Source organism: Scardinius erythrophthalmus (genome assembly GCF_964197995.2).
Source record: "Scardinius erythrophthalmus genome assembly, chromosome: 1".
Taxonomy (NCBI): Eukaryota; Metazoa; Chordata; class Actinopteri; order Cypriniformes; family Leuciscidae; genus Scardinius; species Scardinius erythrophthalmus.
In genome coordinates, this window is record NC_138221.1 from 37,501,981 (window position 1) to 37,529,328 (window position 27,348).

The 27,348-nt window shown below is 39.1% G+C and overlaps 1 protein-coding gene across 4 annotated transcripts in view; it reads right to left on the reverse strand.

The window, feature by feature from the left end:
- Positions 1 to 809: 809 nt before the first annotated feature.
- The window catches only part of ints1 (integrator complex subunit 1), a 31,379-nt gene continuing 4,840 nt past the window's right edge, over positions 810 to 27,348 (reverse strand). Inside the window, exons 11-50 of one of the 4 annotated variants that reach the window (XM_081370802.1) lie at positions 27,032 to 27,173; positions 26,385 to 26,561; positions 26,180 to 26,288; positions 25,881 to 25,931; positions 25,288 to 25,408; positions 24,812 to 24,889; positions 24,560 to 24,717; positions 24,336 to 24,471; positions 24,014 to 24,105; positions 23,868 to 23,928; positions 23,590 to 23,787; positions 23,382 to 23,511; positions 23,127 to 23,306; positions 22,385 to 22,534; positions 22,125 to 22,304; positions 21,936 to 22,040; positions 21,692 to 21,859; positions 21,497 to 21,608; positions 21,256 to 21,414; positions 20,549 to 20,695; positions 20,358 to 20,456; positions 20,137 to 20,261; positions 18,308 to 18,562; positions 18,056 to 18,215; positions 17,782 to 17,913; positions 16,208 to 16,388; positions 14,830 to 14,953; positions 13,699 to 13,829; positions 13,529 to 13,616; positions 12,719 to 12,966; positions 9,434 to 9,563; positions 9,207 to 9,340; positions 8,354 to 8,546; positions 7,979 to 8,100; positions 4,266 to 4,375; positions 4,060 to 4,176; positions 2,691 to 2,761; positions 2,507 to 2,598; positions 2,310 to 2,419; positions 810 to 1,147 (exon numbers count right to left, since the gene is read on the reverse strand). In XM_081370802.1, the coding sequence (XP_081226928.1) occupies positions 1,032 to 1,147; positions 2,310 to 2,419; positions 2,507 to 2,598; positions 2,691 to 2,761; positions 4,060 to 4,176; positions 4,266 to 4,375; positions 7,979 to 8,100; positions 8,354 to 8,546; positions 9,207 to 9,340; positions 9,434 to 9,563; positions 12,719 to 12,966; positions 13,529 to 13,616; positions 13,699 to 13,829; positions 14,830 to 14,953; positions 16,208 to 16,388; positions 17,782 to 17,913; positions 18,056 to 18,215; positions 18,308 to 18,562; positions 20,137 to 20,261; positions 20,358 to 20,456; positions 20,549 to 20,695; positions 21,256 to 21,414; positions 21,497 to 21,608; positions 21,692 to 21,859; positions 21,936 to 22,040; positions 22,125 to 22,304; positions 22,385 to 22,534; positions 23,127 to 23,306; positions 23,382 to 23,511; positions 23,590 to 23,787; positions 23,868 to 23,928; positions 24,014 to 24,105; positions 24,336 to 24,471; positions 24,560 to 24,717; positions 24,812 to 24,889; positions 25,288 to 25,408; positions 25,881 to 25,931; positions 26,180 to 26,288; positions 26,385 to 26,561; positions 27,032 to 27,173 (5,392 nt within the window). In that variant the 3' untranslated portion in view covers positions 810 to 1,031. The remainder of the gene's footprint in view (positions 1,148 to 2,309; positions 2,420 to 2,506; positions 2,599 to 2,690; positions 2,762 to 4,059; positions 4,177 to 4,265; positions 4,376 to 7,978; positions 8,101 to 8,353; positions 8,547 to 9,206; positions 9,341 to 9,433; positions 9,564 to 12,718; positions 12,967 to 13,528; positions 13,617 to 13,698; positions 13,830 to 14,829; positions 14,954 to 16,207; positions 16,389 to 17,781; positions 17,914 to 18,055; positions 18,216 to 18,307; positions 18,563 to 20,136; positions 20,262 to 20,357; positions 20,457 to 20,548; positions 20,696 to 21,255; positions 21,415 to 21,496; positions 21,609 to 21,691; positions 21,860 to 21,935; positions 22,041 to 22,124; positions 22,305 to 22,384; positions 22,535 to 23,126; positions 23,307 to 23,381; positions 23,512 to 23,589; positions 23,788 to 23,867; positions 23,929 to 24,013; positions 24,106 to 24,335; positions 24,472 to 24,559; positions 24,718 to 24,811; positions 24,890 to 25,287; positions 25,409 to 25,880; positions 25,932 to 26,179; positions 26,289 to 26,384; positions 26,562 to 27,031; positions 27,174 to 27,348) is intronic. The other 3 variants (XM_081370804.1, XM_081370805.1, XM_081370803.1) reach the window with 3 other exon arrangements.

Below are 27,348 nucleotides of genomic sequence, written 5' to 3' on the forward strand. Positions count from 1 at the left end.
TGTACATGCTAAACTCATGTGTAACTAATTTAGCTGTAAATGTACACTGTTCTTAAGTGGGTGTGGGAGGGGGGGGACCTTCCTGTACCCTATTTGTGGAAAATACCAGGCAGAGTTAAAACAGAAGAGATGAAGATTCACAAATTCCACTAATATGACATGTTAAAAGCAGAGCAGAGAGCATGAAACTGAACACAGGAAGAAGCACCTTTCATCAGGCGGACTTTGCCGCGCTCGCTGAGAGCCTGTCAGTCCTCCAGCCGCCAGTGCGGGCATGTCCACCGATCGCCCTCTACAAAACACAGATAACCCGCTTCCACAGACCCCAGTGTAACCAGACACCGCACACTCACTCTCAGCCCGGGCTCTGAAGAGCCTGCCCTCATGCACTCTTCAGACAGGGATCTTCGGTCTGTGTGATTGAACAATTACCGCCACGGTTAATTTAGCCGTGGCTGAGATCGGCTCTCACCGGCATGCCGGCGCGCTGTTCTCCCTTCTCGTCTCCATACAGATGAAATCTGTGACACTGGACAAGAACAACTTGCACTTTCATGGCAAATAGACTTTCCATCACAGCATTCACAGCATAGCTGCGATCTGTCAGGGATCAAATGTTAAAGGAAGGGGGGGGGAGGGGGCAAAAAGCACAGACTCACTCATTTGCAATCATGCAAAGGAGAAAGATCACAGCCTTCCCCTATTCTGCTATGGAAAGAGTTATTTTACAAACAACACCAATTTTGAAGTGTTAAAAAAAAGAGAAAGAGAGAGGGAAACGAAGTAAAACAAAACTAAAAACAATTTTTGGAGCATTTCAACAACTCATTGTTTTATTATTCAAAGCAGAAGACAAAACTAATTATGACAGGCTTTACTCCCACAGACGTGAATATTACTAAAATACTTTTCATTATTTGAGGAATTGCAAGAAATTTGAACGTGGAATGCTATGTCTGAACAGGATCAACAGTGCATGACACTTCTGACTCAAAGCGAAACTCTGTGTACTAACATGTTTAAAGTGACATCTATGTCGTTGCCTCCATGCGTAAGACCTTCATGGATTCTGCTATCATGGAACTGGTGTCAATCTGACCGTAGATGCCCACTAAAAATGCCTTATGGAGGAGAATATCAGCATGTTCTGGGAAACACAAAACAGAGATATTTCATTAAAATCAAAGTTGAGCACTACTGACAACATCCATGGCATGCAGTCCATTACACAGATTTACACTCATATACCTAAATAACATACTTTGTGCACAGAAAAATTTAAATAATCACTTTAACAAAACACAGGTTGCACATTTCTGCTTAAAACCATTCGAAATTCCCCTACAGGCCCGTTCATATCAAGGATGATAATGATGAAGATATAGTTTTAAAAATGCTTCTAAATATAAAAGAATGGCAGAGTCCACATCAAAACTGTAATGATAAAGATATCGTTGGAATCACTATAAGAATGATTTTTTTTCAGCTGATGAACGATAAAAATATTGACAGCCAATCAGAATCCTTCCTGCTTTAAAGAGCTTGAGCATTTGAAGTGATAGACGACAAAACTGAAGCGCGTGCTTATAATAAACAGAACAATATCGTCTGCTGGTGTGGACGCTACTATAGTTATAGTTATACTTTATAGTTGTCATTCTTGGTTTGAACGTGCCTTAAGACTTCCACTGTAAGTGTTTTTAAATAATGTAGTTGTGACCCTGGACCACAAAACCAGTCACAAGTCGCACGGGTATATTTGTGGCAATAGCCAACAAAACACTGCATGGGTCAAAATTATCGATTTTTCTTTTATGCCGAAAATCATTAGGATATTAAGTAAAGATAAGATTAAGATATTTTGTAAATTTCCTACCATAAATATATAAAAAAATATATATTTTTTTGTGAGTGAATGCAGCACAATCGCCAATAGAAATGGACAACTTTAAAGGCGATTTTCTCAATATTTCGATTTTTTTGCACCCTCAGATTCACGATTTTCAAATAGTTGTATCTCGGCCAAATATTGCCATATCCTAACAAACCATACATCAACGGAAAGCTTATTTATGATGTATAAATCTCAATTAAAATAAATGTGGTCCTGGGTCACATATGTCAATAACTGAGGGGTGAGTCAAAACATTTTCAAGGTAATCAACAGCATGTTGCCATTAGAGCTTAAATCGTTTTGTAACCTGCAAAATTCATTTAATAAATGCAAAAAAAAATTATAATTATTACAACAACAACAAAAACAATTATAGTGGTTTCTTAATGAATAAGGTCATCGTCTATTTGAGTACCTTGACAGAGCAGCACATATTCAGGCAGGTTCCTCAGGGCCGTCTGCACTACATCAAAGTTGCCGCTGCCCAGACAGTACATGAAAGTTGGCAGGAATTCAGCAGCCATACTAGAGTTAACAAAGATAATGGTGAGTGTATTTGCACATGACATTTCGATTTAATAGATGTAACATACTTCCCTGCAGGCATCTCACCTGGGGATGTTCTGGATGCACCGCAGGGCCAGACTGAACGCCATGTTGCGGCACACTTCCTCAGGGGAACTCATCAACCTCTGAAGATCGTTCTGATAATACATGACAAGTTGGTTGTACTTGTTAAATCTTGCTAATGTTTGTCCATTTTGCAATTTTGTGTTCAATTGTGCAATGTACTTACAACAAAATACTGAATGATTTCTGGATTTCTTTTGGATTTCTCATCCACTTCAGTCAACCCGTCAAACACATCTAGAAAAGAGATAAACAGCACATCATTCAATACATTAAATCTATACTATATAAATATATATATATATATACACAGTATATACAGACACATACACACAGTCTTGTGCAAAAGTCTTAGACACGCTAGTATTTTCGCCTCCCCCAAAAGGTTTTTGAGCCAGTTATTTATATATTTTACTGTAGTGTGTCACATTCAGTTTGCCATTGATTGCAATAATTGTAATTGTATTGTAATAATTGATTTTTGTATGCACAAGGAGTGTATGCTCCAGCCGGTACGATCCACACAGAGATCTGATCTCACCATTATCGAGTCTATCTGTGACTGCATGAAGAAACTTGCAGAAGAACTGCCAGGAACGTCTCCAAGACGCTTGAAGAAACTTTCCTGGAAAGCTACCTGAAAAACTATGTGCAAGTGTACCTGGACAGAAGCTTTTTTAAACGCAAAGGGTGGTCACACCAAATATTGATTTGATTTAGTTAATAGAAGTTAATTGATAAAATCTATTTATCACATTATTTTTGAAAGCATCCTCACTTTACAGCACTTTTACACAAGTGCCTAAAACTTTTCACAGTACTGTAGTTATGAAGGAAGGTTTCAAGCGTCTTGGAGACATTGCTGAAGTTCTTCTGGATTTAGTCTGTCTCAGTTTTTTTGTGTTTCTTCATGTAATCACACAGACAGACTCAATGATGGTGAGATCAGATCTCCATGTGGATCATAACAGGTTGTCCGACTCCTTGTACATACAAAAATTTCACTGGATTATATATGTATACATTAATATTCAAATACAATTTCTTTTTTGTTTTATTATTATTTATTTAAAAAAAATCAGACAATCTTAAAGAATATATGATGTATAAATTATTAAAAATATTTAATTATCTAAGTTAATATTTAAATGCATTTTTTTTGTATGTTTAGATTTATATTTTAATGATGTTAGAATAAATATAGATGAAATTATAAGAAGAAAATGATTGCATAACTTTCTAAATTCTAACGAGTTTGTTATTTATTTAATTACCTTTAATAACCTTTTTCTTTTGAAAAACACTGTCTTTCAGCTTCCAACATTAGTGTAGTACTCGCTGCACACTTTAACACATTTACGTTTAATCAAATTCTTTTTATTTAAACACAATTTTTTTATTTAATATATGCCACAACATTTTTCTAAAAATATAAAGAACGTGCACTGATTTACTGTGGGCCTATCTACCTCAAGGCAGCCCGCTAAAGAACAGTATATCAGGAAGCAGTCTGGAAACAGTTTTATTTCTCTCACCCTCAATTGCTTCTCCTTTGGAGATCTTCTTCAGGCATTTAGTCATGTCGGCTGCAGTCAGAGGTATGGAGGCTGAGATGTTGACCAAAGAGAGGGAGCCTGAGGACGAATCCTCTGCTGAAATACAAAGAGTGAGAGGCAGGCTTCGTGAAGATCATCTCACATGTTACTCTGTCTCCTGTGATGTGAGGTGTTGGAGCCCCTACCGTCTCTGTCCTCAGCAGCGCTCTCAGAGGAACCAGACTTCACAGGCAGAGTCAGTCCGGCGAGCAAAGATTTGAGCTGCACCAGGTCTGGATTCTCAGTGGATAGTCCCCTGAGAGAGAGGAAAAAAACACAAGGAAAAATAAGTTACAAAAAGAAAGTAAATTCGCACGGTTTACTGTGAGCACACATTTAAAGCGGGCGCACAGAATATACAGAGTGAATACTGAATTGAGTTCTCTTTCATGTCTTTTTGCGCTTAGACAAATACACACTAAATTATTCCAAAATATCATTGTAAACACAGTATGTTTTGTCTTGAGTCAGGGGTTCTCAACTCTGGACCTCAAGATCCACTTTCCGGTAGAGATTAGCTCCAACCCTGATCAAACTCAACTGCCTGTAGCTTTCTAGTAATCCTGAAGAACTTGATCAGTGTGTTCAGGTGTGTTTGATTAGGGTTTGAGCTAAACTCTGCAGGAAAGTGGACCTTGAGGGCCAGAGCTGAGAACCCCAAAAGTGAACATAAACAGTTGAGAAAGAAAGCGCATGTGCATCAGTATATTGGATCTGTGCATTTTGTCGTAAAGTGGCAGCAGCATAATAACCCTGCTGTCATCTGTGTCCTTAATCTTAATTAAAGAATAAAATAAATCTTGACTTTATTAAACTTTATTACTTTTGTAGCTTTATTAAGGATTTATCTATATTTTATTTATAAAAAAAGAAAACTATTCAGTGTTATTTTACATTTGATTACATTCATTTCAATTTCTGTTCCTGGACTTTGTTCAGTCTGTTGTATTTCTGTGAAAACCATAAGCAAAATTTCCTTGCATAAGTGTTCTTCAGGCCAGGGGTTCTCAAACTTTTTGGGGCCTGGGACCCCTTAAAGGGTAGAACATTTTCCATGATTATAACATGATTAAAACCAAATAACTGGTTTTAATGATGTTATAATTTTCCCAGGGTCCCTGGAAAATGTTCTACCCTTTAAGGGGTCCCTGGCCCCCCAAAGTGGGGACAATACACTTGTTATAAGGCCAATTCACATTGCACAGACAAACACCAACAAACAAGTTTGTTGGGTTTTGTCTGATCAATGGTGTTGGTCAGGGTTTGTTTTAATCTGGCTGACCATGTTCAATCCGTGTTAGTTGGTGTCTTTTGTGGCAGTGTCAACATATTTTTCAAAAATTCTAAATCCAACTGCCAACTTATTTGTTGGTGTTTGTCTGTGTGATGTGAATTGGCCTTTATTGGTGCAAATGTTCCCCTGTAAAAACACTTTATTATTATACAGCACAATTTTATAATTGACCTTTTGGAAAATAAGTTGCACCTGAGTATTTCACATCGTTGTTGTGAGAAAAAAATTTGATAAATTAGGCAATATATAAGGCATTCAACACAAATGTAAAATACCCGTACTAACAAAATGTTTACAAACATTAAAAACATTTAAGTTCCCCACACTCCAGACCCAGACGATATTAATCCGCTTTAGCTATGTTTATATTAGTCTGCATCAGGTCAGTAACTAGTTGGCATGTCTATTCTTAGTATCAGATTAATAAAAGTTTAAATGTGCTCATGTGAATAGCCTTTATATAGTTTTGTTGTGTTTGTTTTATGTTTGTTATGGGAATAGAAATTACTTTCTTTTCCTCACCAAAATTCCTCAACAACTTGTAAAATTCTAAAATAACATTCGGAGGTAATAAAAACTACATTAAGGCAACACTAAGAAAGCATTCTATGCGTGCCCGTCAATCAACATTAGAGCGTCACCTTCAGCCAGAACAATGCAAGGATGTTAGACCTCTGCTAAAAATGTGTCAAATGATCAGTGATTAGAATATAAAGCTTACAAAATGTTTACCAAATTAGAGCTAAGACCCAGAATCTACCCAACCTAAATTTACGGTCAGGAGTCGTTACTGGTGGCATTCATTACAAACTATTTTAAAGCCTAAACAAATTTATTTAAAGCGAAACTGAAACTGGCGCTGGGCTCCTCTCTCATTAGGCATGAATCCAAATTAGGGCTGCACGATTTGGGGAAAATGTCATATTGTGATAATAGAGGTCAATATTGCGTTTGCAATATACAATTTAATAAACAAATGGTTTCATGAGTCAACTTGCTTGGTTCTCAAGGAAAATAAATGCACACACAGATTAGTGATAATCTGCCTAAAGAAAAAAAGTTCTTTAGTCAAGAGCGGTGAGTGTTTTTCTATGTTCCCTTTGTTCTTTGATTAACTTTAGCGACAGATATAATTAGTGGCTACTGTGTACTGTCCCTTTAAGACCAGCCGCTGCTGTCAGAGACGCGGATCTCACACGCGCCTCATTCTCTCACGAGTCACAACTCTTCACGTTCATCATAAGACTGCTCTTATGTTATGAAGATACTTGACAAAAAGACATTTTGGCATAATTGTGTGTGTTATTGTTCGTTCAAGCTCGAAAGAGAGCTGTAATCTGGCATGCTGTTTTGTGCGCACGCACGATATTAGCGCAAGTCTCTCTGTGTGTCACAGTCAGGACATTCACAGGCAGCGCGCTCTTTTTGTCTTATTGCGCATGAATGGTTTAAAAGCATTTGCATGAATAAGAGCGGGATCATGTAACACCAAAGGATGCCAAAAATTAACAGATGCTGCGTTAATTGCGTTAACAGCGCTAGTTTGTTTATTTAATATAAAATCGCAGCATTTTGCGTCATATAATCGCGTAGGCTTGACATCGAGATTGCGATATGATTAATCGTGCAGCACTAATCCAAATGTTTGGATTCCATGTACTTGGATGCTAAACTGTTATTTATTGTCGTATAAACAATGATTTGTACTTCACTCGTGCCCCAATATCCACATAATCAGCATCCTTCACAAGCGCAAAAATTGTTTTGGATACCAGTGCGACGGTAATGCGGAGATCTATGCAGCCAACATATTACACAACACACAATTAAAATTTGTGAGCCGAACAACTGTCTATGATTGGTTGACAGCAGTTTTAGTTCGATAATGATAAATAGGCTTAGATGTCCAATCAGCAATGCTGGAACTGAAATGTTGTGTGTGTGTGCGCGCACGTGTGACACCAGTGCGATCACTTGGATTTTTTCCTTATAGCAGCTGAAACAACTTACAATATCCTGTAATTTATGGTCATACAGATAAGAGTAAAACTTTAAAGGGTCTGTTTTTGTGTTCATGCAAAATAACAACACAACAATCAGGATGAGCTTCTGTCGTCTCGGTCTCTGTGAAAAGGAGAGCGTCACAAAAATGAACCGAAACTCAGTGTATAGCTACTTGTAGCACAAAAATGGGAAATACGACTATAAAAACCTTTACGTGTCTAGACTACTTTTAGCTTATTTGACGTTAAATGCATTGGGCTATATAAATCACTTTGGAATAGAAGTTGCAGCACGTTTCAGGTCTGCGGACCCCACTTTAAGGACCGCTGCTTTAGGCTGCTGATTTTAGTTCTGTAGGCTACTGATATTTATTCATGGTATTCAGATGCAGCTTGCAAAAAGACAGAATAAATATGTTTGATAACTCAAATTATGACTTAAAAATCAGAATCGATCATCAGAATGATAATCGGAATAGATAAAAATGCAAACAATGCCAAAACCCAACTGTGAGTATTTGATAATGCAGAAAAGAGTGACGTGAACCAAAAAAGCTCTTACTGTAGCACATCTGAGTGTTTCTGAAGGAAAGGCACAGCGGATGCTGCATCATGGGTTATGTATTTTTGGATGAACTGCACAAATTTGTTTATGATCGGCATACGGGATGATCTTCTGAAGTTCTGCAAGAAGGTTACATGAAAATGCTGAAAAAATATTCCCACAAGATTCTTTACAATTAGCTTGTATAGTTTCATTATGGCAAACTAATATTAATTTAGCAGATAAGCAAGTTTGAGATTGCAATTATAGTGATAAGAACATTTTCATTATCAAAAATTAAATGCCACTAAATATTTAACTTAACGGTGTGTTAAATAGAAGAAGTGATAACTGTGGTGCAGCATAGTACATTACAAGAGGAGGCCTTTATACCTGCAGTACTTTGATAAAGGACAGCAGACAGTCCTGCAGTGCCCTCTGGTGGTCAGAGAGGAAAACCAGCGGCTGCAACAGCTCCAGGACAGCCAGAACATCACTGAAGAAGGTCAGATGGGTCTGCTGTCTGATCTCATGCAGGTTCAGATGGATGCGCCCATGCAGGAGTGCAGCGATCATGGACAGGTGTCTGAAAAACACAAACAGCTCTAGTATGTAAACCCTATTTACTTAATAAATGTCACTATTTTTATTTTACTGTCCGACGCGCGTTCACGAAAGCACCAAGACGCATGCGTGACCTCGCGTACATCTTCCTCTGCCTGTAGGTCATATGTCAGAACACCAGCTCCTGTGTCATCACCACGCGAATGCGTCCTGGTGCTCTCGTGAACGCGCGTCACAGACTGATACAGAAGAGAAGAAATGACAAAATAAAGTAGTTTTTTTTTTTTTTGGCACACAAAAAGTATTCTCGTCACTAAGGTTGAACTATAGTCACATGGACTATTTTAACGATGTTTTCCTACCTTTTTGGGCCTTCAAAGAGTTAATTAAATAGCTATCAGTGGAGCCCGCCCTGAGCCAATTTGTGTTCCGAAGATGAACGAAGGTCTTACAGGTTTGGAACGACATGAGGGTGAGTAATTAATGACAGAATTTTCATTTTTGGGTGAACTATCCCTTTAAGCATGTGAAGAATTTTTTTTTTCACGTTTTAACAATTTTTTTATATATATTTTTTCATCAAAATGTAATAATTTTCTCCATTTCAGAAATGACTTTTCTACATGACCAAGCAGGGAAAATAATATTAATCAATAATTTAATACTTTTAAAATGTTTAAACCTGAGTAGAAGCACCGGGTGAGATACGGCCAGTTTCCTGCAGGCCAGATTGGCATCAGACACACGGTTCTCAGCTGATTTGGAGTCTCCCGTGTCAGCTAGCAGAGTGATGAGACGATGCACGAGAACATCCAGCTGAAGGTGCACATATAAACACAGAAAATAAACTATATAGTATTAGTCTTTCAGCTGCTGTTAACAGGAAATTCATGGCATTGAGGCGGTTACCTTGCAGGTGCTGCCATCTGCTGCCCCCTCAGCACTCAGGGTGGCCTCTGGTAGGCGTATGTGTTGGATGACCTCTGGGAAGTGCAGGTAGATCTGCAGCAGCAGCGTCTGACACCTCTTACTCATTATACTGGAAATATCACACATTTGAAAACAACAAATAAGAAGCAAAAAAGCAGATGGTTCCAGGAGAAACTCTATTAGTAATATCAAGTACACAGAAGGGTACTTAACACAAGAACATCAAGAGTATAGGTTAAAAATTTAAAATATACATGAATATGTAAGGTCCTCCTGCTTTTATTTCTTTTTAGTTTTTCACAATTTTTGATCACTTCTGCCCTCACAAGTTCCCTTTAAATGGTCCTGTGGATTTTTAAAACTCAATATGAAGACATACTTTTTTAATGCATAAAAAAACTATACTATTAGAGATTAATTCTAATTTAAATCATTTTAAAAACACTTTTAAATAAGAAATAATTAGAATGGATATGTTGTTCAAATATTCTTAAAATATAAATATTATAATAATAATATGAATTTTTGACTAACATATATTATAGTTATTAATAAATAAGCAAAATACTATTTAAAATACTTTTAGACTGAGAATAGCATGCCACACAGCAGGAAAACTTTCTAAATGAATTATGACATACTAACTTTATGTATTTTTTATATTGAATATTAATACTAATTATTATTATTGACAACTATGTATTAAATACATAAGAAGTATAATACATATTAATTATATGACATTTTTGGTCATTTTAACAATTATTATAATTATTTATAAAAAAAAATAGCAAAATATTTTTTAAATAGTGTTTTGACTTATTAACAACTATTATATTTCTTAATTAAATTCACAAAATACTGTTTATAATGCCGAGAAAAGCATGTCACACAGCAGGACAGCTTTCCAAAAGTATTTCATGTCAACCATACAGAAACCATGAAGTCATAATTGCTTCATGCATACTTATATTGATGATATAGTAATTATAGTACATTAATAATAATTGTATTGAGAATGATGTATTAAATAAGAATTAAAATATTAAATATTTTGGGCCATTTTAACAATTATTAAAATTCTAAATTTAAAATAAGCAAAATACTGTGTAAAAAAATAATTAAGTCAACTTTCCAAAAGTATTTTGGTCAACGAGAGCGATTAACATGGTCTAACTAGAAAAAGCAGCCAGTACCAATACTTTATTACCAACAAAAGCACAAACTCATAACTGCTTGTCCAATCAAGCAAAGGCCTTCTTACCGACAACTTTGTTGCTTAATTGTGGTTTATGCCCGCTAATCCGCTGTTGTGCTCACAAGCAACCGATACGGAGAATGCCAAACAAACACATGAGCGTTTATCCCACCAAACACGCGCTTTACATGCCAGTATTACTCGAGCCCATTCTCGACCATAAGACAGCTTAGCTAGACTTAAAAATATCGTATTTCTGGGGGTAATTTTTTGTCCGACCTTGTCCAAAGTTTTCTCCCCCTCATTAAGGGGGTTTAATAACCAAATGCAAATTCATGAAAGGAAGGGGGGCTGCCACCACAAAGAGCCCCGGTCTGATCTCTCTGACAGCCCCAGTCTGAGCTGCGACTCACAACAGAAGCCAAAGGAAGAGCTGGAGCCTTAATCCTCACGCATTCATTATACTACACTGAGCTCTCTCGAAGATCACAGCGCTGAACGACTTCAGCTGCCTCTCATTTCACACCACAAGAACTAATTACAGCTCTTCCCGCTTTTGTGCCTGATGTAGTGCATTTCTGCTGCAAGTAAAGCAACGGCACGGTATCACGCACATCTATCATCCTCTTTAATGGGGTTTTTAAAGAAGAAGTTCAGTGCTTTGCGATGGTGGTGAGTGTGGCCGAGTGTTTGGTAACATGGTACAAACCCTGACCTCTGTCTAGCACTGTTGTCCTTGCTGGGGTTTTTTGTTTTTTTTGGGGGTTGGGGGGGGGGGGGGGTTGGGGGGTTACATCCACTTTTTCATAGATCATTGGGAACATTGTCAAAGCAGAAGGCAGCAAGTTTTCTTACAGGATAAACTTGTACGTGGCTTGAGTCATGTGTCCTTCACAAAGATGGATCTGCTTGATTCTGAGTCTAGTTTTCAGCTTTGCCCAACACCTGGTCCTATAATGGTTAGACAGACCTGGAGAGGCCTACAACCCACAGCGTCTTGCACCCACTGTGAAATTTGATCTGGGGGTTCTTTAGTAAGGCTGGAATCGAGCAGATTCTTCTATATGAACTATGCATGGTTAACCTGCGAAGAAAAACTGCTTCCTTCTGCTCAGACAATGTTCCCCAATTCGAAGGATTGGTTTTTCTCACGGGACAATGCTTCATGTGACTGACAGATAGGGAGCATGCCAAGACACATGAAATCTGTGATTGGAAATCAGGGTTATTCCAACAAATATCGATATTTTGAACTCTTCTGAAGATAAAACTTTAGTATTGTGTTATTTAAAACTTGTTTTCTTTGCATTATTTGAGGTCTGAAAACATGTGTTTTTCACCAGTTGTCATTTTCTGCAAATAAATGCTCTAAATGAGAATGTTTTTTTCTTGAAATTTGGAAGAAATGTTGATTTTACTCAAACACAAAAATAGTAAATCCAGAGAAACTGCTGATTTTGCAGTGGTCTCTTATTTTGTCCAAAGCTGTGTATGTATGCGCCACAATGCAGCAGCGCATTAGTTTAGGATAGCGATCAAAGGCATAGTTCAACCCAAATGTTTTATTTTGTCATCATTTACTCACCCTCAAGTTGTTCTTGTAGTTTTTTTTCTCCTGTTGAACTCAAAAGAAGATATTTTGAAGAATGTTGGTAACCAGACAGTTGATGGACCCTATTGACTTCCGTACTATTATTTTTTTCCTACTATGGAAGTCAATGGCTACCATCAACTGTCTGGTTACCAACATTCTTCAAAAACTCTTCTTTTATGTTCAACAGTAGAAAGAAACTCGTACAGGTTTGGAACAACTTGACGGTGAGTAAGGGTGAACTATCCCTTTAACTTACATGTACAATTAGCTGTTTAAAACGTGTATTCACCCGATCAATTTTGAGCATCCAGATGATATAATCAAACATATCTTGTGGAGCTCTTGAAGTATGCAATTTATTTGCCAAAAAGTGTACTTTCAATATTTCTTATCCTGTTGCGCCCTCTACAGGCCATGAAGGATATAGCACAAATAGCCTGCGCAACTCCTAATACAGACTCGAAGGATGTACCTGTCTCCCCACTTCTTAACACAGCTGATGAGGTACTCAGAGACTTTCTTTACATTGTCCAGGTCTGAGTGGAGACAGCTGTGTAGGAGGGGCAAGCGGGACTGGAGAAGAGAGCAGGAGACCTGGTCCAGAGCGCTCTTAGAGGTGGCTGAGTCACGACAGCTCAGCTCTGACTCAGACAGGATGAGGTCCACCAGACTTATGAGCTCCTCAGAACACAGCTTCAACACAAACTGCTCGGTGCGCTTCTGCAGAGAAACAAAACACCATCTTACACACTCAGAGCCAATATAAACTGATCAAAATATACAATCTGTGGCCAAACATTACAGTTTTTAGACCTTTGGACCACTACAAATTGAGCTTTGGACTGGTTAACAATATAAATAGTCTTAAAGGGAGCATATTCTATATTCTTGCACCAACAATTTAGTTCGACATTGTCTACTCTCCTGCTGGTCCTTAAAATAAAACCGTTTATGCTACTGTACATTTAAGAATGTAAAGATGTAAGAATGTAAGAATGTAAAAATTTTATCTGCAGGTTTCCCACACCTTTTGACTAATTAATTTATTTAATGAGTCGTTTATGCTTATTTCTAGAGATTGCATTCCCAAAAGAAACTTCTAGCAGTTAAAATAATTTAAAGTTGAGCATCACCATGTAAATTACATTCCCAGCCGTTTCAAGACTGTGGGAAACCTATCCCTGTTATGGTTGTCTAAACTAACTACCAGCAATCTTGCCAAAATAGGTGTTGATATGTAAATATATTCACAATTGCGATGTAATATTAACTGTGATCAAACCTGAGGAGTTTTCTGATCTCGCCCCTGCCAGATGCGGGGAATATGACTGCAGGCCCACAGGAAGTCCAGAGCAGAGGTTGGGTCTAGTCTGGAGATCAGATGAAACACAGTTACACACGCAGAAGGTACGAGAACAAAAAGAGCGGAGCGTGTTTGACAAAGCCGCTCACCTCTGCTCTCTGTGTTTGTTGAGCAGAGAGCTGATGCACTGATGTAAGGTGCTCCAGTTGGACTGGTGTGTAAGGAGGGCCAACAGATACGGCCTGTAGGAGGGCGCCACACTCACACCGCTACTTTTAACCTGAGACAGACAATGAGAAAGTCACACTCATCTCATATAAAAGAAGCAATAGATCGCAACAGCAACCTTCCACTGTTTCAGTTTGCTTGGATCCAGTATTACTCCCATTCATTTTCTCTGTATGCATTTCACATTCCATTAAGCCATGAGCAAAACAAAACATCTGTTTTAAAGCGAAATATCTCAATATTTGAAAAAAGGACAAGACTTATATCAATGTACTTATGAGCAGTGTTGGGGTAATTTACTTTGAAAAGCAATGCATTACAGTATTGCGTTACTCCCTAAAAATGTGAATAACTGTTACTTGGTTATGTTTCAATGAAAGTAATGTGTTGTGTTACTTTTGCTTTACTTTTACGAATGCATTCAACAATTTAGACAATATAACATACACCTTAATTTTCTTTTACACATTTCTTTTACTCAAAACACATTTAGAATATTATTATATATAATTAGAATATATATTATTATAATTTAATAGAATATTAAAGTTGAAAGTGTTGTTACTTTTGTACTTTTTGTCTATTCCTGCGCACAAATGAGTGCACACGTCTACATTATGGAGAAGAGAGAATTTTAATTTAGCAGTTTTAAACATGTTTAAGCAAATTAAATAAACCGAAAAGTACTGTGCAATTGTACTCAAACTTATATTAATATGTAAACTTATAAAGTATATGCATTATTTTAATCAAAAGTAATCTGATTACATAAAGTACATTACTTGTAATGCATTACCCAAACAAAGCTTATGAGTGAATGAATAAACTACTTGTGCCATAAAACATTGAAACCATTTATGTAATTGAACTAGCCTGTATTTCATATTTACGAAAAAAAGAGGAATATTAGCTGTACGCTGCTTTTTTTTTTAATCTCTCTAACAAGGAGGAAGACGTTTACATGTTTTACGTGTCATTTGCACCCTCACATGTACATATTTAAATCTGTAGCCACACCCACATGATCAGTTTAGAGAGAGAAACAATTTTACCTTGTTTTGAGCAAAAAGCAGCTTCTGCTGAAGATCCGAGCACACAGAGGTCACCTCTGGGTCGAGCAACTCCAGCCAGTCCACCAACAGCCCTGAACACGAGCCAGGCTTCTTTGACTCAGTCCTGCCAGGGAGGACGCACACAATAAATAAATAATACACTAATTAAGTCAGTGATTCCCAACCACTGGCTTGTGTACTAACACTTAATAGTTTGCGGCTGGTAAGATCTTTTCTTTATGTTTTGTAAAGAAGTCTCTTATGCTCACCAAGAATGCATTTATTTGATAAAAATACAGAAATAAAACCCAGTAATATTGTTAAAATATTATTACAATTTAAAATAACTTTTCTATTTGAATATTTTAAAATTTAATTTATTCATGTGATGTCAAAGCTCAATTGTCAGCATCGTTACTCCAGTTTTCAGTGTCACATGATCCTTCAGAAATCATTCTAATAGAATGAATGAATAGAATAGAATGAGGCATTTATATAGCGCTTTCATATGTACAACTGTACACCCAAAGCGCTTTACAATCATATCAGGGGTCTCTCCTCAACCACCACCAGTGTGCAGCATCCACTTGGATGATGCGACGGCAGCCACAGAACAACGGCGCCAGTGCGCTCACCACACACCAGCTATAGGTGGAGAGAGGAGAGAGAGTGATAGAGCCAATTCAATGTAAGGGGATTATTAGGAGGCCATGATTGGTAAGGGCCAATGTGTGGAATGTGGCCAGGACACATAATAGGCTGATTTGATGCTCAAGAAACATTTCTTATTATTATCAATGCTAAAAACAGTTTTGCTGCTTTATATTTTTGTGGCAACCCTAATACACTACCGTTCAAAAGTTTGGGTTAAGTAAGATTTACTTTTTTTTTTTTTTTTTTTCCAGCAAGGATGCACTAAATTGATCAAGTGCCAGTACGGACATTTATGCTTTATATATTTCAAATTCACATAAAAGCAGTTCTTTTGAACTTTAAGAATGTGTCACTGTTTCCACAAAAATATTAAGTAGCAAAAACAGTTGATAATAACAATAAAAACCATCATTAATATTTGAGCATCAATAATAATTGATAATTATTAAGCACCAAATCAGCCCATTAGAATAGAATAGAGATTTTAAAGTATTTTTAAATAGAAAATAGAGTCACACTGCGTATGATGCAGATTTGGTCTCACTGTGACTTACTATGGTAACATTGGCTGTTCGACAGGGATATAAAAAAAAAAAAGAAAAAAGAAAAAAAAAATTAACCCAATTTTACTGTGTGTTCCTTCCCCACCTAGAAACAGTATCCCCAGCATACAAGGAAGGAAATCTGTGATGAGGCAGCGTAGAGTGACTCATGGTGCGCTTACATTTTGGAATCCACCTCTATTTTCACCCCTCGTTCCTCTGTTTCCTGTAACAGCAGAGAGATCACCATGGCAACGGGACCCGCTGTGTTTCCTGGGGTCCCATTCTCCGTACCGATGGTCATAAGCAGGGATAACAGCTCCTCTAGATATGGAGACTTCACCTCCATGAGTCCCTGCAACACTAAGGCACACAAGGTTTTTGTTTTATAATATCGGCACTCTTGTGAAACACACATGAAAAACAACCCATCGCAGCCAATCCCACATCGCAAAAATGAGAACTACCACACGCTTTGCTTCTAAGTAACCCTGCGTCTCTAGAACTCCAGCCCCACCACACTAACTTTCATGAGGAAGTATTTGAAAAGTACACCCTGGCCTTTGGAGCCGTCGGGACGTAAACAAGCCCTGGAGTGGATGTGTGGCCCTGTGTGAGGTTGTTTTTGTTTTGGTGAGGTTTCAGAGCAGAATGTTAAAATCATAAAGAGAAACATTAAGGACAGCGTGAGTGATGATGCTGGTGCATGAGTCAAACGCTGCCCTCCGGAGAGACTGACTAATGCTGGCAACCACTCCAACACCAACACACAGAAACTTCACTGCCTCTGTAGAGCTGACTTACCCTTCGGTCCTCGCCTGTTAGCCTTACGTTTGCCACAAACCAGTTCAAAAATATTTTCCAAAGCATTGCTATAAGAGTACACTACGTAGTTCCCAGAGGAGCTATAATGAAAGTTAATAACATCATACAGAGATAAGTGCTGTGTAATGTAGGCCACACAAAACATTCAAGGGATTATATCATCTTTTTCCCCTCTGATGTCCACTTATGTTCCTAAAGTTTTTCTGGACCACAAACAGTCATGATTTAGTTTCTTAAGACCATTTTACACACCCTCTCTAACTCTTAGGCCTGTTTCACACCTCTCGCATGAGGCAGTAAGTCACGCTGCAACGAAACTAGGGAGTTGACGCATATGTTTAAGAACTTGTGTGTTGTGTAAAGGCCCCGTTATACTTCAAGTGAAGTTGAAAAACAAACTGGTGCAATGTCATTTGGAACAAAAACAGGCTAAAACAAAGTTAGTTTGATGCTCGTTTCGGGAAAATTCTAGGGTGGTAAACACCTTCGAACTACCATTGGTCTGTGGCGATGATATAATAGATAGGTGTGGCTCTGAGGCTTTGCCTTGCTCAACATGGAATCTTCTCCGGTTAATTTCTTCTTTTCAGTCCACTGAGGTCAGAATCTGAACTCTCCCGCATTTAGCCTTCAATTCTTCAGATATTTAGAAAAAAATAACATCTAATCTACTTCCTCTGAACACCAAAAACTCTTTGTAAATGTGGACAGTCATGTGTTCATGTATTCAGTTTGGAAAGAGTAGTTTTGGCAGCTTAGTTTCAATAAATGCACTTCTTGGATTTGGGAGGAAGCTGTGATTTCTAAACATTTTAGTACGTTTTCACAGTACAATGAACTCTCTGATTTTAAAAGATCACAGAAAATTGGATTAATTGTGATATGATGACCCTTTAAGTAAGTACCGGAGGACCCTGAACAGCTTAAATACCTTTTCGTATAAGTTCAGGTTCAGCGTTGCATTTTTCTCCAGCTCTCAGAGAGGCAATAATGCCCCTCGCTGCCACTTCAGAGTCTCGTCTGTACGCCAGTGAATCAGCCAAGTGCAGGAATCCTGTACGAACTGATAACACAGGACACAGTCAACACCACTATCAAATGACTGTATTTTCTGACCTGATTCAGCTAGTTCAGTTGTAGGTTTGAATATGTGCTTGCAAATGTGACCTGCAACAGCCTAAAATTCAGGAATAGGAGTGACTCACCATCTGTGATGCGATGTTTGTGAGAGTACTGAGCTGCCAGAGATTTCAGCAGGCTGTGGAGTGGCCCCGTCTCTACCGCAGAGTTCTCCAACCACGTCAACATCTGCACAACGGCGTTGAAGAACAGCGATGAGAAGCCAACGTCTTGAGACACCAACCGCTAGAGGAGAAAAAGAGAAGTAGACAGAGTGAGCAAGCAAAAGGAAGCACCAGTGAGGATAATGAATATGCAGGTAAGAGTAAGTCAGGTGCCTGGTAAAGATGGAGTTGGCGCAGTAGGGGACAGGAGATCGTATGGCTGTGGTGCATTGCCATGACCAGGGCTCCAGCGTGGGCGGAGTTTAGAAGGGCTGCTAAGGCTTGTAGGAGTCGTCCGGCAGCGCCACTCTGCTGGATGTGACCCTGCCGTGCCCGCAGAACCTCCTGGGCCAGGGTCTGCTGCAGAGATAATGACAATGGTCGGACCGGAGACGGAGGCCAGCGAGGATCCACCTTCAGAGGGAAGAGCTAGACGGGGAAAGAGAATCGTCACCATCACAGTCAAGTCAAGTAATAAAGATCTAAACTGATATTCATCACTGGAGTTGAAATAATGAAGAACAGGGTCGCCTATGTGATTAAAATGTCTCAATCTGGGATTTGTCAGTGACACTGTCAGTGAGGGGTCGTGCCATGCAGAGTCTAAAGGGCCCAATATACTTCAAGTCAAATCAAAGACTGAATGGATGTGACATCACTTTGAACAAAATCTGTCCAAAACAAAGGCATTTCAGAGTTTGTTTAGGTGATTCAAACAGCTTGGCTTCCAGAAAACTTCACAAACCAATGAAGTTTGTTCTTGTATGTGTGGTTGAGCTTCCGTTTATCATATTTGAGTGCTCTATGTATGTGCACTGATCAATGTTTATATATGAATAAAAGTCTAAATTAAATGTCTTATAAAGCAACCGTGTGTCTCTTCAGAAGACTTGGATTAAAAAGCTCAATTCATATGGATTACTTTTTATGTACTTTTTAAAGCATAACATTTTTAGTGGAATGGACTTTCAATGGAGGGACAGAAATCTCTCAGGTTTCATTCAAATATTATTTGTGTTCTGAAGATGAACGAAAGTCTTTTGGTTTTGGAACAACATGAGGCTGAGTAAATTACAGAATTATTATTATTATTATTATTTTTTACTATCTTTTTAAAACTGATTCAGTATTTCTTAAACATTTTTACAGTTTTAATCACAATCCAATAATGATATTGTGATGTATCATAACACCTTCACATACTATTGGAAATTTCCTAATAATTCCCACTTCTGGAGTTGTAATTACGAGCTTGTTGCATTCAAGTGTTTTGATGTCAAAAAAAAAAAAGGAATCATGGAAGACACCAGGCTTATACTTGCCTTATTGGATTTTTAGCATCCCATTCATTGACTGTATAACAATATAAACATTCACCCTGCTATCTAGTCAGCTTGCTGACAATTCTGGAATTTCGATCAAATACAGGCTATTTTCGTTGCGTATAAATCATACAATATGCTTCAAATGATTTTGCATATATGTAAATATGCACTACTTAAACGACAAGACAAGGTGATGTAGCTGTTGTGGAAAAAAAATAATAAAGAATACCATTTACAGCAGCAATTGTTCTCCCCATCGTCATGTTCAAAGTTTATGGCACACCCAACTCGGAAACTCCGGAAATTATCTCTGAGTTTCCCAGTAGTAAATACGACTTGAGAGGGCCTATATGTCCAATTCTCTACTAGGAAACTCATATTTACGATAATTCCAATCGCATGGGAAGGCAGCATTAAACAATCAACAAAATCTAGATTCATCTAAAGAAATCTACATCATGTTTTGAGGTAGTTGGCAATACTTATCCTTAGAAGAGAGTGACCCGGAAATTGGCGAGAGAAAGGGAAAATGTGAACAGGACAGACTGCGTGCTGGACTAAGACTGACCATGTCAGATTATCATGTTATTATTATTAATAACATGATAGAATGAAATCTTGGCAGGAGAAAAAACCCTCTAAAAAGCAGCATAAGTAGTTCAAAGTGAGGTGTCATACCTGTAGTAGGATCCCAGTGAGATCATCCTCTGGGCCGATCGCTGGCACCTGACTAACTGCTCTCATCTTTACAGAGCCATGGGGCGTTTCAACGGTAACCTTAGCCCTGTTCACCTCTGAGCTGTCTGTAACACATCAGATTAGCAAAGGAGTCAAATGAGAAAAACAGCACCATAATTCCCTGCTGTCTTAACCCTTGGTGTGAGGCATTTGATCCTGACCTCTGCGTGACGGAAGTGAAGCACTGAGCAAACTGTGAAACGTGTGTCCTCCCGTGGCTCCTCTCTCATGCTGGACTTCTACTAGATGAGCCATGTAGTCTAACAGATAAAAGACATCCATGATATTAGCATCATTTCACACACACACTGAAAGCTGGGAGAACAGAGTACACCAAGTGAAAGATCCTCACTCTTGTCCATGATGTTCTGCTCCAGTGTCTGGGGATCGTGGGACACGGCCTGGTCCAGATACTGCAGCAGTTTGCTCATGCTGGAGACGGGGATCCCGAAGGACTGGACGAACAACAGCAGCTGCGTGGGCTCCAGATCCTGTAGGGCTGCAAATGACAGAGAAACCCATTCGGACTGGTAAACAAACCTTCGGGGTGTGACGTTGGGGTTTAAAAGATACTTAAAATTCAGTAATATTATTGATTTGACTGCACTGACACTGTTGGATGAGAAGAAAACTGGAACTGAACTGAGCTGAATAATGACACTTATATGAACTCAAGACTAAACTGAAGAGAGATGAATAATGATACTACTGTCTTTTTAGAGCTGCTCATAGCTCAAATTTGATGAAGTTTGCATCACTGATTCTGTTATTTTACTGATTATTAATGTGAAGCTCCTTTGAAAATCTGTATTGTATAAAGTGCTATAGAAATAAAGCTATACGAGTTTGTGGTCAATAAGATTTTCTTTGACAGAAATTAATACTTTTATTCAGCAAAGATTCATTAATTTGATCAAAAGTGACAGTAAAGACATTTGTAATGTTGCAAAAAAATTCTATTTCAAATTTTATTTAATTTTTTTACTTTCCATTCATCAAATAATATTTATTGAAGAATACAAGATATATATATAAATAAAGAATACAAGATATCTATACCTGCATCAACCAATCGGGCGACCTCAGATCGGATCATTCGTAATTTCAGCCAATCTGGCAAAAGAAGGGCCTCCTCAGACGTGTCAACCAGGAATGCAGTAGGAAGGGGCTTTTTATCAGGAAACCAGATATCCAGCAGTATATAGAACTCACTTTCCCCTAAAAAACACAATCACAGTAGCTGTTCCTCCAATTACAGGCAGAATCAATCCTCACACACGGCAACAGAGGAGACACTCACCTTTGGGAGGTCCCAGCGTGAGCAGGATGACCATAGCATGGACTACCAGAATGTGCATGGTGGCTGTTTCTCCTGTGGTCCATCGCAGGAACACTTGATCCTGAGACTCTGACTGTGATGTTTAAAATTTGGTCTTTAATCATGTGAACAAGCAAGCAGTAATTTGAATTTCCAGTTCAGTTAATCGTTCCTTACCCAGCTGTAGAGGTCCTCTCCCTCTTTTGTCTTCCTCATACGACGGATGTAGGCAGAGAAGATGGTGATCAGAGCGGAGAGAACGGCGTCAGACTCAGGTCTGCAGGAGTGCTTGGAGAACAGGCAGTTCATTATAGTGGAGCGTTCCACTATCAGGCGAGCTACATCCTGAGAAGAGGAGAGACGAAACAGATTGGACTAGAGCTTTTCTCAGACAGATAAAATGCTGTAGGTTTAGACTAACCAAGGCCAGGTCATTGTGGAGGGACTGCTCCTCCACTGGGGCATGCTGGGACAGGTAAATCAGGTATGCACTGATGGTCTGAGGATCCGTCTCCATGTGAATGGCCTGACAAAAAAAGGAAAACCACAAAAACATAAGCTGCTCAAGCTACCGATATTGATATTCTTGTAACTTTGTAGGTAGACTGACCTGCTGTAAGGCGCTGGCCGTCAAGCCTCTCACGCTGTCAAACAGAGGCAGTTTGGGGAGGTCTTGAAGGAGCCACTGGTAGCCTGGCAATAACTCTGCATCTCCGGAGTCCTCCTCCATGAGCTGATCCCTCTCCTCTCCATCTCTTAATCCTCCCTCCGTCAGCACCAGAGACAAACCCTGACACACATCACAATCAACAATCTTATTATAGCATCTAAATGAACCAAGCACTGGTGGATGGTTAATTAAGTCCGCACCTTCATGGCCAGCACTCTAGAGGCCACTTGAGAAGAACTGAGACGGCGCAGGAAGTAGTCCAAGACCTCGCATGTGGTCTGTTCATCAGCCTTAGGACCCAGCAGAAGGTCCTGCAGCCGCCCAAGAAGCTGCCTCTGTTTCTGCTGCCTCTGATGGGAAAGACGAGGAGGGAAAAATACAGTGAAAACGATAATATTGTGAAAAAAATAAAATAAAATAAAATAACGTTTTCTATTTGTATTTCAAAATGTAATTTACTCATGTGATCAAAGCTGAATTTTCAGCATGATTACTCCAGTCTTCAGTGTCACATGATCCTTCAGAAATCATTCTAATATGATGATTTGCTGATAAAGAAGCATTTCTTACTTTTAACAATGTTAAAAACAGCTGCTTAATATTTTTGTGGAATCCGAGATGCCTTTTTTTCAGGATTCTTTGATGCAAAGAACAGCATTTATTTGAAATGGAAATCTTTTGTAAGATTATAAACGACTTATTACAAAAAACTTGAAAAAACTTTTTAATGGTAGTGTATATATTCAGCATCTTTGCCCACCCAAACAATTTTCCTACAGTAGGGATTGGAATAACGGTCATGTAAAACTAAACTTTGGTTTAAGACAACATTACAAGATGACATCAAGGGGAAAAAAAGAATTACATATGAAAAAGTATAGGAAAATTAAATATGTCCCTTTGAGGAGACACCAGACATGTGAGATCGAGACTGAGCTTTACCTGTCTTTTCTTCGCTCTCTGCTCTTTGCTCTCTCCTTCTTCCTCATCATCAATGGAAGATGCGTCATCAGCAGCATCGTGGAGGAGGAATTCGCACAGGCACTGAACGGGCAGCACATCCAACGACCCTTCACTAGACTGGACGAGATCAGCCAGCCACGGCATAGACTGAGAGGAGGCCTGGACGGGGGGAAATGTGAAATTTAGCGAGTCCCTTAAACATGGCTCTTAAAAACAGCATAGGAAAGTGTTTACTTGTCTCTGGATGATATTGAGCAGGAAGTCAGGGTTGCGGCTGCGGCAGAGCAAATGGCCCAGGCGCAAAGACTGGTTCAGAGTCTTCACTTGATCCAGGACAAGAGGAGGTGGCCTACGTGGGGGTCCCCTAAGTGAACCAAAGACAGGGTCAGTTTCTTTAAAAACACACTGGATTATTAATGCAGTGACAAACGGGAAATCATACTTGGGGTCCAGGCTGGTGAGCTGGGACAGCAGAAGGCTGTTGTTCTCTGTTATGGTCTGCTTGGTGGAGGCGGCTGCCAGGTGGCTCTCAAAGGCCAGGATCTCCTGCCGCTCCTTCTGAGAGATCTGCAGCTCTCGATTGATCATTTCTGTTTTGGTCTCCTCGTCGGCCACCGTGCACGGAGGGTAGGAGTAGTTACTGAGAAGAGAGCAAAAGAAAGGGTCAAGTGCTGAAATATCCATAAAACCACATTTCCACACAATATGCAGAACACTTACTTAGTCATAACCATCTCCATGAGCATTTTCAGACTGGGGTAACCATCCCACGCTGCCAAACCTGAAACCGTCAGTGACAGCGATGTAATGGCATTCTAATGAGATGTTATTATGAAATGCAAGTATTGCATCATATCTGGCCTCACCGATTTTCTGTGGGTTGAATGCTGCGACCACAAGCAGCAGGAGCCAGGCCTTCCAGTAAAGAGTTGATATGGCCAGATTAGGAGGTTGATACCTAAAACGGAACATTTAATAAAGTATTTCACCTCTCAGATGAATAAACAGCCCACAAATAGAGTAACAGATTCCAGGAGCGGACAGACCACAGTGTAGCTTAAACCTCAATGCAACTAATCCACGACACCCAATAATTATCTGGCAATATAAAGCTGATGAATCACTGCCTAATAAAACAGAAGTGAAAAAACAGCAGGGAATAAACTCGGTGAAGGGTAAAGGTCGTACCCTGCAGGAAGTTGGATGTTCTCTGGGTGATGGTAGGTGCAAAGGTTCAGCACAGCATCAATGAGCTGGATCCTCTCAACTCGCAACACATCCAAGTCTACAGATGATGATGTAGGAAGACAAACAATCTCGCCAGCTTTAAAAACAGACCAGATCACTAATAAAAAGGTCTGAGCTATGTGTGTACTGTACCAACATTCCTCTAACCAGGAGCATTGTCTTACCATCAGACTGAACTCCTGCAGCTCTCTTCACCAGGTGATCGGCCAGCTCCATGGCGTCAGCAGGGCCCAGGGGCAAATCACGAGAGAGACCGATCACCAAGATGCGCATCAGTGTGTCCTCCAGCAGAGGAACCTCAGAGCACAGCCGGAGAAAGAAACTAACAAACAGGAGAAATGCTTTAGCATCTATTAACAAAAGGACAAAAAAAAACACTCTTTCTGTACGATGTTCAATCAGAGAGGATATCTCACTTTCTGTCACTCTCAGGCGGCCAGTTGTCCCATTTGTAATAGGTCTCAGGCTGCTCTGTGAAAAGCACCTTGTGAAGACTGTTGAAACACCACGAAACAATCAGCAAAATAACATCATCTACTGTAGGCAAAGGTGTTTGCAAAGTCTTACAAGCAGTGTTACAAGTGACAGTTTAATTTAAAGGTTACAATGAGGGTGTTAAATGGTCATGAAATATTAAAGAAATTATGTTCTAGATGCAAAAAACTTGACTCACATTTTAAAGGGGTCATGACATGAGAATAAGACAAATTTGACATACAAAAGGTCTTTGCACCATTAAAACATCCTGCAAGTTTCATAGCTCAAAATGTCCTTCTCATTATAAACAAAGCATTTATTTAATCAAGCTCCAAAAAACGTTTTATTTATTTATTACTTAAATATTGTGCTTATAACAATAACAAAACTAGTCCTACATCCCTCTTATCCATACCAGTGCACATAGTCTTTAGCTCCCACTTTACTGATGGTGGGAACCACGGAGTGTAGCCACCACACAGCATCTCTCTGGATGGCAGCGATCTGGTTCTGAAAGGACCTCAGTGCTTCCAAATCTGAAATACAGACACATTCGCAACCTCATTATCATAAAAAAAAACAGTTTTGAATGTTGGGGTCTGTTTACACCTGGTCACTTCCGATCATGAAAAGACCAGGTGTAAATGCCCTCCGAAACTCTTCCGAGACGGATTTAAACACGATCACTCAAACCACTTCAGGAGGGGGTCTGAGGCCAATTCCAAACCAAACTGGACAAGTGTAAATGCATCTGGTTGTTGAAACCCCATATGTAAACTTTACTCCTCCCAAAATGTAAAAAATAAAAATAAACGTGTGAGAGCGTGTTATAGGATATATGACATGTTATAGCCAGATATGACAGCGCTACTGCAGCACGCATTGTCGCAGATGAGTAGCTGAGTATCTCTTCAGCAAGCCAACGCGCAAACTGTAGCAAATAAAACTGAAAGTAAGTCTTAGCACACAATCATCTTCATTAAAAGTAGTGAGACAAAATTATCTTACCGGTGCTGATGCCGCTCTCTCTCCTATTGCGGCCTTTGGTCTTGAAATTAGCTGATGATAAATAAAATGCAGCTCATATTCGTTGCTTTCATTGACGTGAACTCCGTTAAATTTGCATATAGCGCGGGAATTGAAGATCGGATAAATATATTCGTTTTTCGGAGACACACTTATGGGGCCAAGTGTAAATGGAACCATTTTAACAAATCAGATAGCTATCCGATCAGTAAAAACCCATGAAGTGATCAGGTGTAAACAGGCCCTTGGATATAAGGCACTAGGAGTATAAAACATCTTACTCTTCTTCTCTCCTTTGTCCCACGCAATGCCGGCCTCTTTGACCTGAGCCGTGATCCCCAACATCATGGACACCGTCAAGAGATCCGTCACTTGGATGACAAAACGCTCCTGAGATGGATAAAAAACTAATTATGCACAGGCAATACATCAAAACATTTTCTTTTAAGAAACTACACATAATAAATACATCTATATAGTCCTCACTTTAAACTCCATGTCCACATAAGTGGCCTCTTTCCTCTCTTGCATGAGGCCTAAACAGAAGGACTGGAAGTTGATCTCATGTTTGGTCTGTTTAATGATTTCCCTAAGCAAAGCCCTTGATGCCCGCAGATAGTCATCCTTATTGGTCAGCAAGTCCTGGAACACCATTGCCAGAAACTAGGGACAAGACAAAACAACAGGGCTCAAAATAAATGTTATTAAACTTCTCGGGTTCATACGTAAGGGTTAATGCCCGACGAGGTGTCCATTAACCCGCTTATACCATGGTCACTTGTCAAATAACAAATTTTTAAAACATTAGTTTAAATTTTAATTAGTTTTACAATCGAAATCTAAAGTTTTTACAAACAATAACTTGGTTTCCCTGGTTACACCTGACGGTTTATTTACTAGGTGTCCTCTATCACTTTTTAATGGACACCCTTCAGCCAATCAGAATCGAGTATTCACCCAGACCATGGTATAATTCATGTTAATGCCACGGCTGGAACACGTCAAAGTTTGATACTGAGAGTTAGGGATCTTGAATACAAGCACGAGCAATACTAACAGTTACAATCGCCTTAGAAAGCAACACTGAATACAGTTATTGTGTATGAAGCCAACAATGTTGTTTGAAAAGTCACCTTGGGTGCCTGCTCTGGGCTATGTTGCAGAACAGTATGGAGGACTTGCATATTGTTGGGATTTCTGGCATTTGACAACTCGTTAAAGATCACAAACTTCACCATGGTGCCCAGATTATCTCTGTGAGCATTTAGAAGTTCCCTGCAGAACATGAAAAATACAAAAAGGTACATAAAATCAAAAAAGCACTTAGACTTTACTTGGGGTGTAATGGTACATGTACATGTACATATTTTTGGTGCAGTACGCATGTGTACCGAACGAATACAGTGTTGTTTTAACCACTGCATGTGAGGAAATTCTCTGCGTGCGGAAA